The 15,699-nt window shown below is 55.9% G+C and overlaps 1 protein-coding gene across 1 annotated transcript in view; it reads left to right on the forward strand.

The window, feature by feature from the left end:
• PXDN (peroxidasin) overlaps positions 1-15,699 on the forward strand; it is a 63,498-nt gene that overhangs the window by 43,291 nt on the left and 4,508 nt on the right. The window contains exons 10-19 of the mRNA XM_065891098.1: positions 877-1,149; positions 2,252-2,368; positions 3,493-3,651; positions 4,385-4,497; positions 5,205-5,361; positions 7,972-8,080; positions 8,640-8,797; positions 9,831-11,334; positions 14,044-14,178; positions 14,486-14,694. Of these exons, the coding sequence (XP_065747170.1) occupies positions 877-1,149; positions 2,252-2,368; positions 3,493-3,651; positions 4,385-4,497; positions 5,205-5,361; positions 7,972-8,080; positions 8,640-8,797; positions 9,831-11,334; positions 14,044-14,178; positions 14,486-14,694 (2,934 nt within the window). The remainder of the gene's footprint in view (positions 1-876; positions 1,150-2,251; positions 2,369-3,492; positions 3,652-4,384; positions 4,498-5,204; positions 5,362-7,971; positions 8,081-8,639; positions 8,798-9,830; positions 11,335-14,043; positions 14,179-14,485; positions 14,695-15,699) is intronic.

The raw sequence follows: 15,699 nt of genomic DNA on the forward strand, positions 1-15,699 counted from the left end.
AGAGACCAAGGAAAGAAGTTATGAAAAAATATTTTATTTTTGGATTGGAAACTTGTGGGTCAGGATGTCAGCCTGAAGAAACAACACAGTGATAAAAACCCCTTTTTGTATATACATTGTTTTATAAGCCAGTAAAAAATATTGGGTTGACCAAAAATTTTGTTTGGGTTTTTCTGTAACATGGAAAGGCCCGAACGAACTTTTTGGCCGACCAGGTATGTGTGGGGTACATTCCTAGCAGAGTAATTTCTGGGTAAAAGGGTGAAGGAGTTTTTAGCTTTGATGTATGTGGCCCTGTTTCTGTCCAGATGGACCGTGGCAACTTGTGCTACCCCCGTGTGGAGTTGTTTCTTCACGTGCTCGACACACAAGCTCAATAATAAGTGTGTGGGTTTTTTTCCTGGATTTAGAGTTGAAAAATCATCTCATTGTAATCATAATTATAACCATCTCTTTAGAGTATTAATTTGTATTTTTCTTTCTGTGAGGGAAATTTGTTATTTCCATATGTTCTAAATACCCTTTAAAAACAATGTTCTATAACCAGTAAGAACTAGCAAGGTTTACTGAAAAGACTGACATATACATTTAGAATTTTTAAAAAGTAAGACTTATGCAGAGTTTGGTCCATGTTTGAAGAAGGAATCAGGTCAGTCAGGGCTGCTGATGGTGGTTTGACCTGAGGCCACGGACCCTCTTGGCGGTCTGCACATTCCTTGAAAAAAGAAAGTAGACAAAGCGTGCAATTGTATTGTTTCTGTTTTACTTATTTTAGACTTTAATAGCCAGAATGAATACCATGAAAATAGAAACGCCAAGCGAAGACATTCGCTAAACTGGAGGATTTTAATTCTGAATCTGTGTTTCCTGTGACAGCTCGTCCCGCTTTTGTAATCCAACCCCAGAACACGGAGGTGCTGGTGGGGGAAAGTGTGACCCTGGAGTGCAGCGCCACGGGCCATCCCCCGCCAAGGATCACCTGGACCAGAGGCGACCGGACCCCCGTGCCCGCTGACCCGCGGGTGAGCATCACGCCGTCCGGCGGCCTCTACATCCAGAACGTGGAACGGGAGGATAGTGGCGAGTACACCTGCTTCGCCTCCAACACCGTGGACAGCATCCACGCCACGGCTTTCATCATCGTCCAAGGTGAGAGCGTCCACGCAGAGGCCCCGGCTCCCCACAGCCTCCCTGGCTTGCCCTCAAGCCAGCCCCTCCGCGGGCTCCGCCTGGTCTTCCAGTCCCGGGGCCTGCTTCATCCTCTCCCATCACACCTGACCTTCGGTGGGACTTGGTGATACGTTTATTTTCCAAGTGCAGGCTTTAGGTGGTCAGAGCTTTAGCTTTCTGCTGTGTTCCCCACACGAACGTGGGTACACATGCCAATTCACCAAGGCCTGCGTGTACGGAATCAGTATGTCTTACACACGTCTTGGAATTTCCTTAGGGTCAATTTTTGGACATAGGGTCTGAGAATATGTATAGTTTTAAGACTTAATGCTGTGTGTTTCCAAATTCCTTAATTGACTCTGTAATGAGTTTATTAGTTTTCAAATAAATTGCCAAGCGGGACTTTGGTTAAGAAGCGCTGGGACAACACAGAAGTGTGAAGTGCAGAGAATGAGTTCTTTCCTTCTCCTCTGTCCCCACCGGCTTCCTTTGTCTCCCACCCTGCTTCCTCTGTCCCCAGTGGAAGCCACATCACTAAAAGTTGGTCCATAATCCGTCCTCTGGCCCTTTCTTTGCACGTGTGACCAAGCAGTCATGTCACTGGTTTTTACCTTTTTTGATTGTGGTTGTTGCTTTTGGAATGGAATTATATTGCATATATTATTCTGTAATTTTTTTTCACCCGGTAATAATAAAATAACTCCTGTCACTATGCACAGTTGCGCTAGGTGACATTTTATACCATTTGCAAATATTAGTTTAGGTTGAGGAGTGAGATGAATCTCTTCAAGTCAGGCCCCTTCCAGGAGCTGAAGCAGGTCGTTACCTGTGTTCTGTGCTGTAGCCTCAGTGCTGTTAAATTAAGAGTCTTCTGCACACTTGTCAGTGTGATGCTGAGAAGCACCCAGCGTTTGGTATTCTTCCTTTTCACTTTCCGGCATCTTCCTCTCCCCGGGATGCTGCACCCACAGTCGGGGTCCTGGTAGGACTCTTTGAGGGTGGGCGGTGTGCCTCGAGAACGGCGTTTTCACCCAAAGCTGTCTCCTAAATGTTGCGTTTCCAACATCTTTCCCACCGGAAGCGCTTCCTCAGTTCACCGTGACGCCCCAGGACAGAGCTGTCCTCGAGGGTCAGACGGTTGAGTTCCACTGCGAGGCGAAGGGCTACCCACAGCCGGTCATCGCCTGGACGAAAGGAGGTGAGGTGTCGGGCAGGGCAGTGACCCACTTCCTCCTTCCTTCCCTTCCTGGGACTCGGACCCCCCGGGCAGGCCGGCGCTGGCTGAACCCGACGTGACCCAGAGCTGCGGGCACGTCGGGTCACGGGCCACCCCCTCACACACAGGACAGGAGACCTGTCCGCACCGAGGACCTGGATGTCAGGCCCATCTCCTCCCGAGTAGTCTGGGTCCCGCCTTCAGTGTGCACTGAATTAGCCTCTGGAGCAGATTTACTAATGTGCAGATAGAACCTTCTAGAAACTGGTGGTAGAATACATGTACCGTATATATGACTTTCTCACTTGAATTCCCAGAGTTCTCTTGCTGCTCCCGAAGAGGTGTTGTGACTTGACCCTGTTAATTCCTTGGGTGGGACCCCAGCCGATTTCTCTAGCTGGGAAGCTGCTGGGCACACAATGTGGGGAAGGCCCAGCCCGTCACCCCAGGGGGTGACAGCAGCCTGGCCGGGAAGGCTGCAGAGAGGCAGGTGCCAACGTTGGTGGACCATCAGGGTCTGCTCTGGAATCGAGGGAGTGACTAGCGCTGGACCAAAGGGCACCACCATCCCTTCCGCCCCTGAGGGGCCATTTCCAGGGATCCTGGGAGCAACCTGGACGAGAGGAGAGCTCCATGTTTTCGGGAGGAGAGGCTCATTCCTACTTGGGGAGCTGCTTGTCTTTAAACAGCACCAGCTCCATCCCCTTCCCAGCCCGCGACGCCTTCCCATCCCTCGTCCCCTTTCCACCCCCCATCCCTCTGTGCCCAGCCTGGGACCGGCCTCTCCCTGTCTCCGAGTCTGCATACCACCCCGGCTCTTGCTTACTTAGCCCTCGACCCCCTGGTCCCTGCCCCTTGCTCCTTCTCTGGAGAGTCTTGGGGGGGCCGGGTCTGTGTGCTATTTGTCCCTGAACTGTCGCACACACACAGGTGTGTGACAAAGGCCGGGACGGTGACTCCAGGCCAGATCTGGGGAAGACAAGCTCTGCGACCCCTTTGTCCCTCAGCTAGGGTTCTGCCTGACCCTGAGGCTCCCGTCTCCCACCTCTAAGGCCAGGCTCGTGTCCATGTATCCCTGTCACTGAGAGTGCATCCCCACCTTGCAGGGAGCCAGCTGTCGGTGGACAGACGGCACCTGGTCCTGTCGTCAGGGACCCTTCGGATCTCGGGCGTCGCCCTGCACGACCAGGGCCAGTACGAGTGCCAGGCTGTCAACATCATCGGCTCCCAGAGTGTCACGGCTCACCTGACAGTCCAGGCCCGAGGTAGGCAGTGGTCCCGCACCCCTCCCTGCGCTGGACCGTCCCCCGGACGCGCATCCCGAGGCCGTAGTCGCAGCCTGTCTCTCCCATGTCGGCAGTGAGGACAGTGCCGCGTGTGGGACACGGGTCATGTTACATCACTGTGTCATCCCTGCCTTCCCTGGGGGTGAGCAAGGTGGCCCCGGACCCAGCAGCACCGGCTGACCCGGGAACAGGCCCCCAGGTCCTCCTGGACGCGAGGTTCTGCCTCCTGCTGGCCCCGGGTCCCTGTTGAGAGCCGGGAGAGGAAAGCAGGCGGGGTGATGGCCTGGGGGGTGGGCGCGGAGGGGGGCTGCCTGCGGAGGGTCCCTGGGGGTCAGGGCCTGGGTCTGCTCCAGTGCTGAGCAGGCAGGACAGTGGGCGGCCCGTGGGTGAGGTCATCAGCCGGTCCCCTGCTTCCTCCCATCACCAGCTCTTGAGGGGTGGGGGGGGCTTGGACTTGGCAGCCCCAGGCCACCCCAAGCAGACCGGAGCTGTGCGGACAGACCAGATGCTGCCGCGCAGGTGGAGGGTGGCAGCCCTGGGCCGTCCCTCGATCCCGTCCGGCTCCTTTGCTCCGGCAGCTGCAGCGGGAGCGCTCCGTGCTCTGGGCCTGCCCGGACCGAAGGCGGGGCCTCTGCTCACCTGAAGCTTTTGGAACAAATCAGGAGTCTCCCGGGTTCTCCACGTGTGTCAGCCCGTGTCCCTTGCCTTGCAGTCACCCCGGTGTTCACCAGCATCCCCAGTGACACGACGGTGGAGGTGGGCAGCAGCGTGCAGCTACCATGCAGCTCTCAGGGGGAGCCTGAGCCCGCCATCACCTGGAACAAGGTAAGGGCTGCGGCGTGTGGCTGGGGGCACCTGCCCCTGCCCGCTGCTTCTCCAGACCCCCCGTAGCTGGAAGGCAGCCGTGGTGTAAACAAAATGAGACCAACTTTGGACGTGCTCCTTTACGAGTCCTTCTTGGTGACAAAAGCAAAGAAAACCCTTTTGTTAGATCCTTGGTCCTGTAATCACTAGAGAAGGTTTCCTGTTGTTTCATTTCTCTGTGTTGTTCTTATTAAGCCCAGTAAAGAAATGAATATCAGTGTTTCATTGCAAGCAAGTGTTTTAATATGAAACTTGTCCCTGGAGGTCGTGCAGTGGCGCCCCGGGAGGGAAGTGCGGGGTCTCAGGGCCCTGCAGCCTCGGCCTCGCCGGGTGTGGCTCAGGCATCCTGGCTTCTCCCGCACCACCCACCCCCAGTACACGTCCCAGGAAGATTGCCTTCTGTGGCCACGCCCCGGCACGCGCACCCCAGAGATCCAGGGACATCCCAGAGTGAGGTCTTAAGCTTTTCTGGGTCTTTTGCAAGCAGGTGGGAGAAGTTCCTCCCCTTGAATTGGCATCGGGCGAGTTCCTGCCAGCGTCGGCAGGTCTCAGCACAGCCACCGTGATGGATCCATGAGCGAGGTCCTGGCAGGTGGTGCCCCTCTCCAGGGTAAATGCCTCTGCTCCGCAGTCTGACCCCTCTGTTTCTTCCATTTATTTTGCTCCAGGACGGGGTCCAGGTGACAGAAAGCGGGAAATTTCACATTAGCCCCGAGGGCTTCCTGACCATCCACGACGTGGGGCCTGCAGACGCCGGCCGCTACGAGTGCTCGGCCCGGAACACGATCGGGCAGGCAGCGGTCAGCACGGTGCTCAGCGTGCACGGTGAGCCCGCGGCACTGACGCTCCCCGCGCGGCCGGAGGCGACCGAGGAGAGCAGGGAGCTTGGGGGTTCGGGTGTTATCTGAAGACAGCACAGCCCAACCTTGCAGGGAGGTGGGCGGGGTCCAGAGAGGCACAGCCGTCCTTCCTCCTGCTGCTGTAGGCTCTGCAGGCCGATGTGGTCGTGCCCTTGGAGATCTTGCCTTGCTCTGGGTTTCCTGGTTGGTTTAGTGGTCACCCAAACCCCCTCAAGTTCTACAGCATGTCATTTACAGTCACCATTTGGCAAAGCACAGACGTAGTTACTGCTGTGAAAGAATCCCGGCCCCTTCACTCTGTTCTCTCTCTGTTCTGGGTGTGTGTGGCCTTGTGCGGTCCTGGCGTGTATTAAGTCTTCATTTTAAACCCTCGAATAATCAAGGACCGTTCCTTTCCCTGGATCTGGTTGGTGGCCCTAGAGCCAGGTGGACCCTGGCTCTGTGCCGGCCTGCAGAGCTCACCCAGGGCATCCCGTCCAGCCCCACCATCTGGTCCATCCAGGTGTCACCTCCACCTTCCTAACACACTCCATGTGTTCTGGACCAACAGGGTAAAATGCACAGCCTGTAGCTTTGCATAAAGTCTTTTTAAAAAAATATTTTACTTATTTATTTGGTTGCGCTGGGTCTTCGTTGCAGCTCGCGCACTCCTTAGTTGCGGCTCGCGAACCCGTAGTTGCAGCGTGCACGTGGGATCTGGTTCCCTGACGAGGGATTCAACCCGGGCCCCCCGCATTGGGAGTGTGGAGTCTTTTAACCACCGCCCCACCAGGGAAGTCCCCGCATAAAGTCCTACAGTTCGACCCAAACCTGCACTTTGTCTCCAGCGCTCTCTGTGCCCCGCTTTCACCTGCCACCCCCCAGCACAGAAAGCCTGAGTTCTCAGGTAACAGAGCCTCCACACCCAGGCCCCTCCTCTGGACGATCCCCCAGTTCCTCCTGCAGGAAACATCCTCCACCTGCATGTGCGTTTTTGCCTTTTCCACTTTAATCGCCTAATCTGCCTTCCCCGAGGGCTGGTGAGCCTCAGACCTGCCTGGGTGTGGTTAATTTATATGCCAACACCTCACACCCGTACTGCACACTCCCTGCACGGTGCCTGGAGCCTGTGGGCACCTGCAACCAGCAGTAAAGACGAAACTGGATACCTTTTTTTTTGAGGGGGAAATGTTAAATGACCTTATTTTCCCATTATATTAGAGCGTGAAGTGATTATAAATTAAATCGGTGAATCTCCTGACTTAGAAACAGTGTTTTTCTCAATTAATGTTTATTTTTATACTTGAAAAGTAATGTTACTTTAACATGAATTAGTTACACATGAAGTTTAAAAATAATCTCCCACCCGTAATCCCACTCCCCCAAAATAACCACCCTGAACATTTTAGTGAATTTCCATTACCCTTTTTCTAAGGCATATAAATAAGTGTTTTTGGATTATTTTTCTGTGATCATTGCTTGAAGAAAAACGAAGTCAGTTTGAATCATTGGTAGTAATGAAATATTAGGGTAATACAATTATGTAAGATTGTTCTGTCCGTTTGTCTAACACATGGCATAAAAATATTAGCTTCTAAAAATTAGTAAATTGGGGCTCTGTTTGAGATCGGTGTCAGGAGGGCGTATGTCCCAGTCTGGAGGGGGGTGTATTCCAGGAGGGAGGGGTGTGTATCCCAGAACCAAGTGAAGGCAACATTTCAATAAGGACATTTTCAGCCGTGTCAGATTTTCTAGAAGGTCGAGTATTTTGAAGGAAAAGGATACCGTTTATTAAAATGCGTGCTGTTGGTGACCTGGCATGAGACATTTTGGGAAATAAAGATAAAAGATGAGTTGGAACAAGGTTATTTTATTTAGCAAACTCTGAACGCTAGAAAAATGTCAATATTAAGTGAAAAAGGAATGAAAAGAGGAAAGTAGGGAGGGAGCCGTAGCTTCATAGGTGTCAGGTTTATCCGAGTGTGCCTGAGTGTGCGTGAAGATATGTGCACGCATGTATGGTTATGTGTGTGCATATATGGTCACGTATGTGTGTGCACATGTGGTCGTGTGTGTGTGTGCGTGCCCCCATGCACACATGTTGGGTGTAAGAATGTCTGATCCTTCCTTGAGGGGATAGGGTGAAGGGAGAGCAGAGTCTCGGGAGGGTGGGCGGGCTGAGATCCAGCACCCAGGCAGGTTGGCCTTTGACGGGAGGAACACACAGAAGCCACTGGAAATTAAAGCACCACACTCTCCGCCCAGCAGGGCAGCTGCTCTGGTGGGTGGGCCTGAGTCAGCGCCTCCCCTGTTGGGCGATGCTTTGGTAGAAGAACTTCAGTGTTTGAAGTTACAACTACCTTGTCCTTTTATGGAGTATCCCATGATTTAAAAAATTAAGCGTCTGCAACTTCCACACAGTTTGAAAACAGCTTCTCGTAGAATTTGTGATGAAATAACTTAAGGTTTGGTGTGAAAAGTAGAAATAACATTGGAGAAAAGCATGCCTCAGTCTAAGTGACATAGAGTGTAGACACTATTCTCTGACTCGCTTGTGTGCACGTTTTCCGGTGACGTGCGACCTCGCATTTCCTAGTTCCCGATGTCAGTAGGAACGGGGACCCATTTGTAGCCACATCCATTGTTGAAGCAATCGCGACGGTGGACAGAGCCATAAACTCCACGCGGACGCACTTGTTTGACAGGTATTTGCAGAGGCGGGCGGGGCTACAGAGGGTGATTCTCGTACGCAGTTTTCACCTGTTTGATGGGAACAAAACACTGTTTTAATTTGAAAATCATAAACAGTGTTGGTGTTAACTTTGCTGGGGGCTAAGATAACAGAAAGATACTCCTTTCCAAGTAGAAACTGAACTATGATTCACAAATAGAACATTTAAAAAATTTTTTGACTCATTATTTTGGCTTGTTACTCAAGTGATTTGGCAAAAACAAAATATTTCATAAGCCCTTCGTGCATTTGTTCATCTTGGCAATTCTAACGTGTCTTTTCTGCATTTGAACTGAAATAGTATATTGGTGTTTTTTTCTATTGACGTAATTAATTATTTGTTTTTAGTGTCTTTTGGTTTTGTTCGTTTGTTTTGTTGCCTTCCGCTTGGGATGAGTAAGGTACGATACCTTGTGTCTGTAGAAACGTAGCCACAGAAATATTTAAGAGCGATAATTCTCCTTCGGGCGCGAGTGACCTTTGTTCTCAGTCATCTGTTCCGTTCTTCCCTTTTCTTCCCGAACACCCGCTAGCCGACCCCGCTCCCCGAACGACCTGCTGGCCTTGTTCCGGTACCCACGGGACCCCTACACTGTGGAGCAGGCCCGGGCCGGGGAGATATTCGAGCGGGCACTGCAGCTGATTCAGGAGCACGTGCAGCACGGCCTGATGGTGGACCTGAACGGAACGAGTCAGTACCCGGGCGGGGTCCACACCCCGCAGACCCCTTCCCCATGACGACGTCCAGCCTGTCGGGCCCGGGGTCTGTGATGATCGCGGTCACGTGCGGGTTGCCTTGAGCTGGGACAGTCCTGTGGCTCCCCAGGTCTGATGGGAGACCCAGCGGTGACCTGACATGTGCTCAGCACGGGTGGTCGTGCTGTCCTGGCCCCCGGGCTCTGACCATCGGGGCCTCTGGACCAAGGAGAGCCCCTCGGAGGCCGTGGGTCCAGGTTGGGGCTGTTAGAGAGGATGCTGATGGAGCCCCAGCAGGTGCTGCGCAGACGGTGAGGGTGAAGCCACCCCCTCCTCTGCCCGCTGCAGGGGCCCCGCCCGTGAGCCTCTGCAGGGCCGGAGGGGGATTAGCGCCCAGACAGCGTTTAGGAGGAAGCGTTTTCCTTGCTGGCCCTTCAGCCGTTCAGGACTTCTCAGGGCGGCTGTGACGGAGCGGGCGTGCCAGCCTCGCCCTTCTCGCTGGGGAAACGGGAGATGCCAGGCTCTCGGGTCTGAGCCCGACGCCAGATGGCGACGGCAGCCCAGTGTCCTATCCCTGCAAAGCTCCTCTCTCGTGCAGGCCTCCGGCGCTTGTGTGTCTGACTGCTTCTCCCCCAGCCTGGGAAATTTCACCTCCGTCTCTTTACTGCTTCCGTATGTGGGTGCTGAGGGCACTGTCCTCTGCAGAGGGGAGCTGCCACCTGTCTTCTTTAAACGTACATGGGAGTCGGTCCCGAAGGGAGAAGCTAGATGCATGGTGGCCACCCCACAGCCGTGTGGGGAGCGTGGGGAGCCCCAGGCGCCGGGTCTGGGAGAGCTTGGAGCGGGAGCTGGTGTGCCAGGTCCTTCCCAGACTTTCCTGCGGGAGCTTCCTCACCTCCCTGCTTGTTCTCTCCCGGGTCCCGGCACTGCTGTTTGGTCCGGCAGGCCCAGCTGGCAGGGGCCCCGGGACAGCGCTCGTGCCCGCCTGGTGCCCGGGCTGCTGAGGCGTGTCTCCACCTTCTGTCCAGGTTACCACTACAACGACCTCGTGTCCCCGCAGTACCTGAGCCTGATCGCCAACCTGTCGGGCTGCACGGCCCACAGGCGTGTCAACAACTGCTCGGACATGTGCTTCCACCAGAAGTACCGGACGCACGACGGCACCTGCAACAACCTGCAGCACCCGATGTGGGGCGCCTCGCTGACCGCCTTCGAGCGCCTGCTCAAGGCCGTGTACGAGAACGGCTTCAACACGCCCCGTGGCATCGACCCGGGCCGGCACTACCACGGGCACCCGCTGCCCATGCCCCGCCTGGTGTCCACGGCCCTCATCGGCACCGAGGCCATCACCCCGGACGAGCAGTTCACCCACATGCTCATGCAGTGGGGCCAGTTCCTGGACCACGACCTGGACTCCACGGTGGTGGCCCTGAGCCAGGCCCGCTTCTCTGACGGGCAGCACTGCAGCTCCACGTGTAGCAGCGACCCGCCCTGCTTCTCGGTGGCCATCCCCCCCGATGACCCGCGGGCACGCAGCGGGGCGCGCTGCATGTTCTTCGTGCGCTCCAGCCCGGTGTGCGGCAGCGGCATGACGTCACTGCTCATGAACTCCGTGTACCCCCGCGAGCAGATCAACCAGCTCACCTCTTACATCGACGCCTCCAACGTCTACGGCAGCTCCGAGCACGAGGCCCGCGCCATCCGCGACCTGGCCAGCCAGCGGGGCCTGCTGCGCCAGGGCATCGTGCAGCGCTCGGGCAAGCCGCTGCTGCCCTTTGCGGCCGGGCCGCCCACCGAGTGCATGCGCGACGAGAACGAGAGCCCCATCCCCTGCTTCCTGGCTGGCGACCACCGTGCCAACGAGCAGCTCGGCCTGACCAGCATGCACACGCTGTGGTTCCGCGAGCACAACCGCGTGGCCGCCGAGCTGCTGGCGCTGAACCCGCACTGGGACGGCGACACCGTCTACCACGAGGCCCGCAAGGTGGTAGGGGCGCAGGTGCAGCACATCACCTACCGGCACTGGCTGCCCAAGGTGCTGGGCGAGGTGGGCATGAAGATGCTGGGCGAGTACCGTGGTTACGATCCGGGCGCCAACGCTGGCATCTCCAACGCCTTCGCCACGGCCGCCTTCCGGTTCGGGCACACGCTGGTCAACCCGCTGCTACAGCGGCTGGACGAGAACTTCCAGCCCGTGGCGCACGGCCATGTGCCGCTGCACAAGGCCTTCTTCTCCCCGTTCCGCATCGTGAACGAGGGCGGCATCGACCCGCTGCTCCGCGGCCTGTTCGGCGTGCCGGGCAAGATGCGCGTGCCGTCCCAGCTGCTCAACACGGAGCTCACCGAGCGCCTCTTCTCCATGGCGCACACCGTAGCGCTGGACCTGGCCGCCATCAACATCCAGCGCGGCCGCGACCACGGCATCCCGCCCTACCACGACTACCGCATCTACTGCAACCTGTCGGCCGCCCACACCTTCGAGGACCTGAAGAACGAGATCAGGAGCCCCGAGATCCGGGAGAAGCTGCAACGGTGGGTGTGGGGGGGGGGCAGCGCAACGGGGTCGTGGCCCCTGGATTCGAGTCTCTGTGCAGCCTCGGGGGCGGGGGGCACGTGGAGACGGGGAGGGGGCAGGTTGAGGCTTGACTTCAGAGATGAGGGGCCCCGTCCGGCGGGCCTGATGGGAGGGCTGCGGAGGGATGAGATCATCGGGCAGGACGAGACTGGCCCGCAGGCGCTTCGGGGAAGAGTCCCTGCTGCAGCCTTGGGAGCCGGAGTGCCAGCCCTTGGCCCCGCAGGACGGGCGGGCCCCCAGCTATGAGGCTTTGTCCGGAGTCCTCTCCCTAAACCCGCTATCCCCCAGACCCGGGCCCGTCGCCACGTCCCCTGCACCCCCATCCGTCACAGGCAGCAGCCTCCCCCCTCCTGGGAGAGGGCTCACTGGGCCGGGGGCACGGAAGTGGAGGACGCCCAGCGCGCGGGGCAGGGCCCCTGGAGACCCCCGGGCAGCCCCTCCTCCGTGGGCCCGCAGAGGCCAAGGCCGGCCCTGTCAGGCCACGAGGGGCCGGGGTCTGGCGGGACGGGGCTTCCTGCCTGTAGCGGCTGCCTCCTCCCCAGAGTCTCTGCGTCCAGATCGCTGCTTAGACAGGGTCCTCACGACTCCCCCGCCCCCGCCCCTCTCGTGTCCAGTCTGCCCTGGCTCCTTAAGTCCTGTTTTTCTCGTTAATTGTTCCAGTCTCTCTGCGGGGGGGGGGGGGGGGGGGGGGGGTCTTTAATGGAAATAACCACTCACTAGAGTTTTCCCACAAGGGTCCCCTGTGGCCCGCTGGTCACTGTGTACTTACAGTATGTTTTCCCATTTGAAAGAACGGCTTTAAAAAGGAAAACTACTTTTCTGTAAAGGCCCGCTTGGGTCATTTTCTGGACTCTCCTGCTCACTAAGAGGTAAATCGCTGATGCTTCAGTCACACGCTTAACACTGCAGTTCAGGCGTGTTCTCTTTAGGGCCTGGCCTGTGCCTTCCGGAGAAAGTGACTTTTACTCGTAGTTTCTCGCAGGTTGTGAATAAGTGAGCGTCATGCTCTACAGTTTAAGATGTTCCGGTGTTCGTTTACATAACAGTGTCAGGTTGCCTGGTACATAAACGCACGCTCCCCCGGTACAGAGACCTTTGTGGCACGGGCTGCTCAGCTAGGGTGTATGGACTGTCTGTATTCTTTATGCTTGAATATCCTCTGTTGTTCTCGTCCAGACTGACGAGATCACTTTCCCGGTGTTTCTTTCCTTTGCCCAGCGTCTGTCAAAGCCGTCTGCTCTCCAGCTCAGCGCTGCTGGGGGCTGGGGGCCCTGGACCTCAAGTTCCAGAGACCCTGGGGAGGCAGTCAGTGTGATCCACCCCCAGGAGAGTCACGCGTTTACCGGCTTCTGCGTCAGGCCTGACTCACCGAGTGGGGATGAGACAGGTGCCCGGGCAGAGTGACGACACGGGACAGTGGGTCCCAGCTGTGGGACAGTGACGCTGTCAGGGAAGAGAGGCTTTTAGACGGGGCTTAAGGGAGCGTGTGCTTGCACCTGTGTTAGTGGCATCCGATCAGATCTTTCCATTTCTGGGTGCACAGCGAGGGGGAAGTGTGGCCTGTGCTGGGGGGCTGTGAGCAGGAGGGTGCCCTGCTTCGGTCTGGGGTCTGCGGGGCCCACCTGTGTGGCCAATCACCCAGGGGTGGGGGGCAGACGGAAGGGGGCCCTGCCCAGGAACGGGGTGTCTCCTTTGGGAAAAGCCCCTGCAGGCAGAGAACCAAACTCACAAGGCTCTTTCTGACTGTGTTTCCATCTGAACTAAAGTTCAGTGTGAACGTCCTCGAACTTGGATAAAGTTCAGTGTGAGCGTCCTTGAACTTGGGGAGAGTGAGGATGGCGTGTCCTCGGACTGAATGCCCTTCCGGCAGCTTCGCGCTCACCCTGCTCCTGAGATGGGGAGCGCTGAGGACGGCCCGGCACGGCCCTGTCCGCGGTCAGCACCCCTAATCCAAGCACGTGGAAAAGGCGTCTCAGTTACAGGACGCACTTAAAAGGTCCAGTGGAGCTTTGGGTGGCAGCTGAAACTAAGCCATTACCATCTTCCCAGGGTGTCAGGAGAGACCAGATAAGAATGATGTCAGAGGAGTCGTCAGCTCTTTGCTTGGAAGCATTTATTTCTAAGGAATTGGAAGAATTTGATGAAAAAGTTTGTTCTTGAACATTCAGACCTTGCTGTCTTAGTCTTTTGTGTGATTCCTACTTAGTAAGTAGTTTCTTCAGAGCAAGTATGTTTTCAGTGTAGGGTAGAATCCCAGTATCGTTTTGAAAACGTGTCTTTAGCTGTGTGTGTAGCTTATTCTTCATATGCATCAATGACAAAAACACTGGAAGGGTTTACAGTAAATGTCAAGTTGTCTCTAAATAGTCAGGAAAGGTGTGGTTTTAATTTCCTTCCTTGTGTTTTCTTGGCTTCTCTAAGCTTTGTCCAATAAATATATCTGTGTGTGTGTTTTATCATGCGTATATAAACGGGAAGTAGGAACATATCTCTAAAACATAATGGATAGATGCTTTAAAGAAATAAGGGGGTTTTACTAAGTGAAGACCTGAATAACGTCAAATAATGACAAAGAAGCCACGAGGGTTTTATTTTCCGCTAGTTGCTCTGCTCCTCACCAGGTACGGCTTTGCTCAGTGAACTTAAGGCTCTGCTTGGCCTCATAGGTTGTACGGCTCCCCGCTCAACATCGACCTGTTTCCCGCCCTCATGGTGGAGGACCTGGTCCCCGGCAGCCGCCTGGGGCCTACCTTGATGTGTCTGCTGAGCACGCAGTTCAAGCGCTTACGGGACGGGGACAGGTAAGTGCAGACGCACCTGCCGCCAGGTGACTCGGTAGGTGGCCGTGTGCCGGGCAGTGCTTCTGGAAGTGGCCTGTGCTGGTCCATCAGAGGAGCTGCCCCTGGTGATGTCAGTGCAGATTTCTTGGTCTTTGTTTTTTGAGTGGCTCACAGTAACGTTTGAGTCCATTTTTAAGTGATAACCCAATTGAACCCACTTACGTCTCATCGCTGGCGAAACTGAGTGTGAGGAATATTTTAACCAGCCCCCTGGGGCTTTTGCGTTTCGTGTTTTCCCTGAGCTTTGCTCTCGTTCTGGGGAACGCAGGTTGTGGTATGAGAACCCGGGGGTCTTCACCCCTGCCCAGCTCACGCAGATCAAGCAGACGTCGCTGGCCCGGATCGTGTGCGACAATTCAGACAACATCACGCGTGTGCAGAGGGACGTGTTCCGAGTGGCCGAGTTCCCCCACGGGTACAGCAGCTGTGACGAGATCCCCCGGCTGGACCTCCGCGTGTGGCAAGACTGCTGTGAAGGTGGGCGTCCCGGGGCCCTGCCGCTCACCGGGGTCCGTCCTCCTTCACCGACAATTTGGGTGGAAGCTTAATGCCCGCTAACGCACGGGCTGGAATCAGCACAGCAGTGAGAACACAAACGAAACAGGCGGCTCTAGGGGGTCGCTAAGTTCTGGAGTATCCATACTGAGCAGTACTATAGAACCTGGGGATAATCAAAGTCACGGTTTTGAAGAATTTGTAATGCCAAGAGATAGGAGTTAGCAATGAGAACTACTGAGTAAAAGAAACAGACAGCAAAACTTGAATGAGCTTAGCTCCCAGCTTTTCTTTAAAACCTATCCCACGTCTGCATTTGATGGCCTGCCTGTCTGTCCCCGCAGATAAAATAGGAACAAGAATCAGATCGCAAAGCTTGCCAGACATCAGATTTAACTTTAAAACTGCGTGCTGTGTGTTCTCAGTGTCCAGAAGAGCTTCTGTAAGCAGAGAAACGTGCTATAAAACACCTCCTGAGGAAGTGGAGGGTGTGACAGGCAGCTGCGCGGCGGCCTCACCCAGGCACCTGGGAGCCCGTGAAGGTGGCGGTGCCTGTCCTGCCGCCGCGGCTGTTTCTGGACGCGCCGTCCAGGCGGCTCCTACACAGCATTCCCGAGCCGGGTCGTAGCTAATCTCGACTGCAGGTTCTCATTTGAACATCATTTTGGTTTTATTCCGACTGTGATCAGAGACCCAGGGAACATTGCAGTGGGGGGAACACTGAGGACCCATTCTGGGTAACCCCGCTCTTGTGGTGAGGAAATGGGGCCCCGAGCCTGGGGCAACACCACGGGCCACCCAGCCCCTGCGGGTGCGGTGGGCAAGGAGGGCCCAGAGCCCCGGCCCCCGGCCCTCCGCCTTCGGCTGGCGATGCCCGTGGACACCAGGTGCAGAAACCAGATTTCTTCTGCACCTCGTTATTTCCGCAGGAATAGCCCTGGCCAGGTTGTTCTCGCTAGTAATTAATTTTAATGAGCTGTTATTTTC

This window comes from Phocoena phocoena, chromosome 14, assembly GCF_963924675.1.
Source record: "Phocoena phocoena chromosome 14, mPhoPho1.1, whole genome shotgun sequence".
Taxonomy (NCBI): Eukaryota; Metazoa; Chordata; class Mammalia; order Artiodactyla; family Phocoenidae; genus Phocoena; species Phocoena phocoena.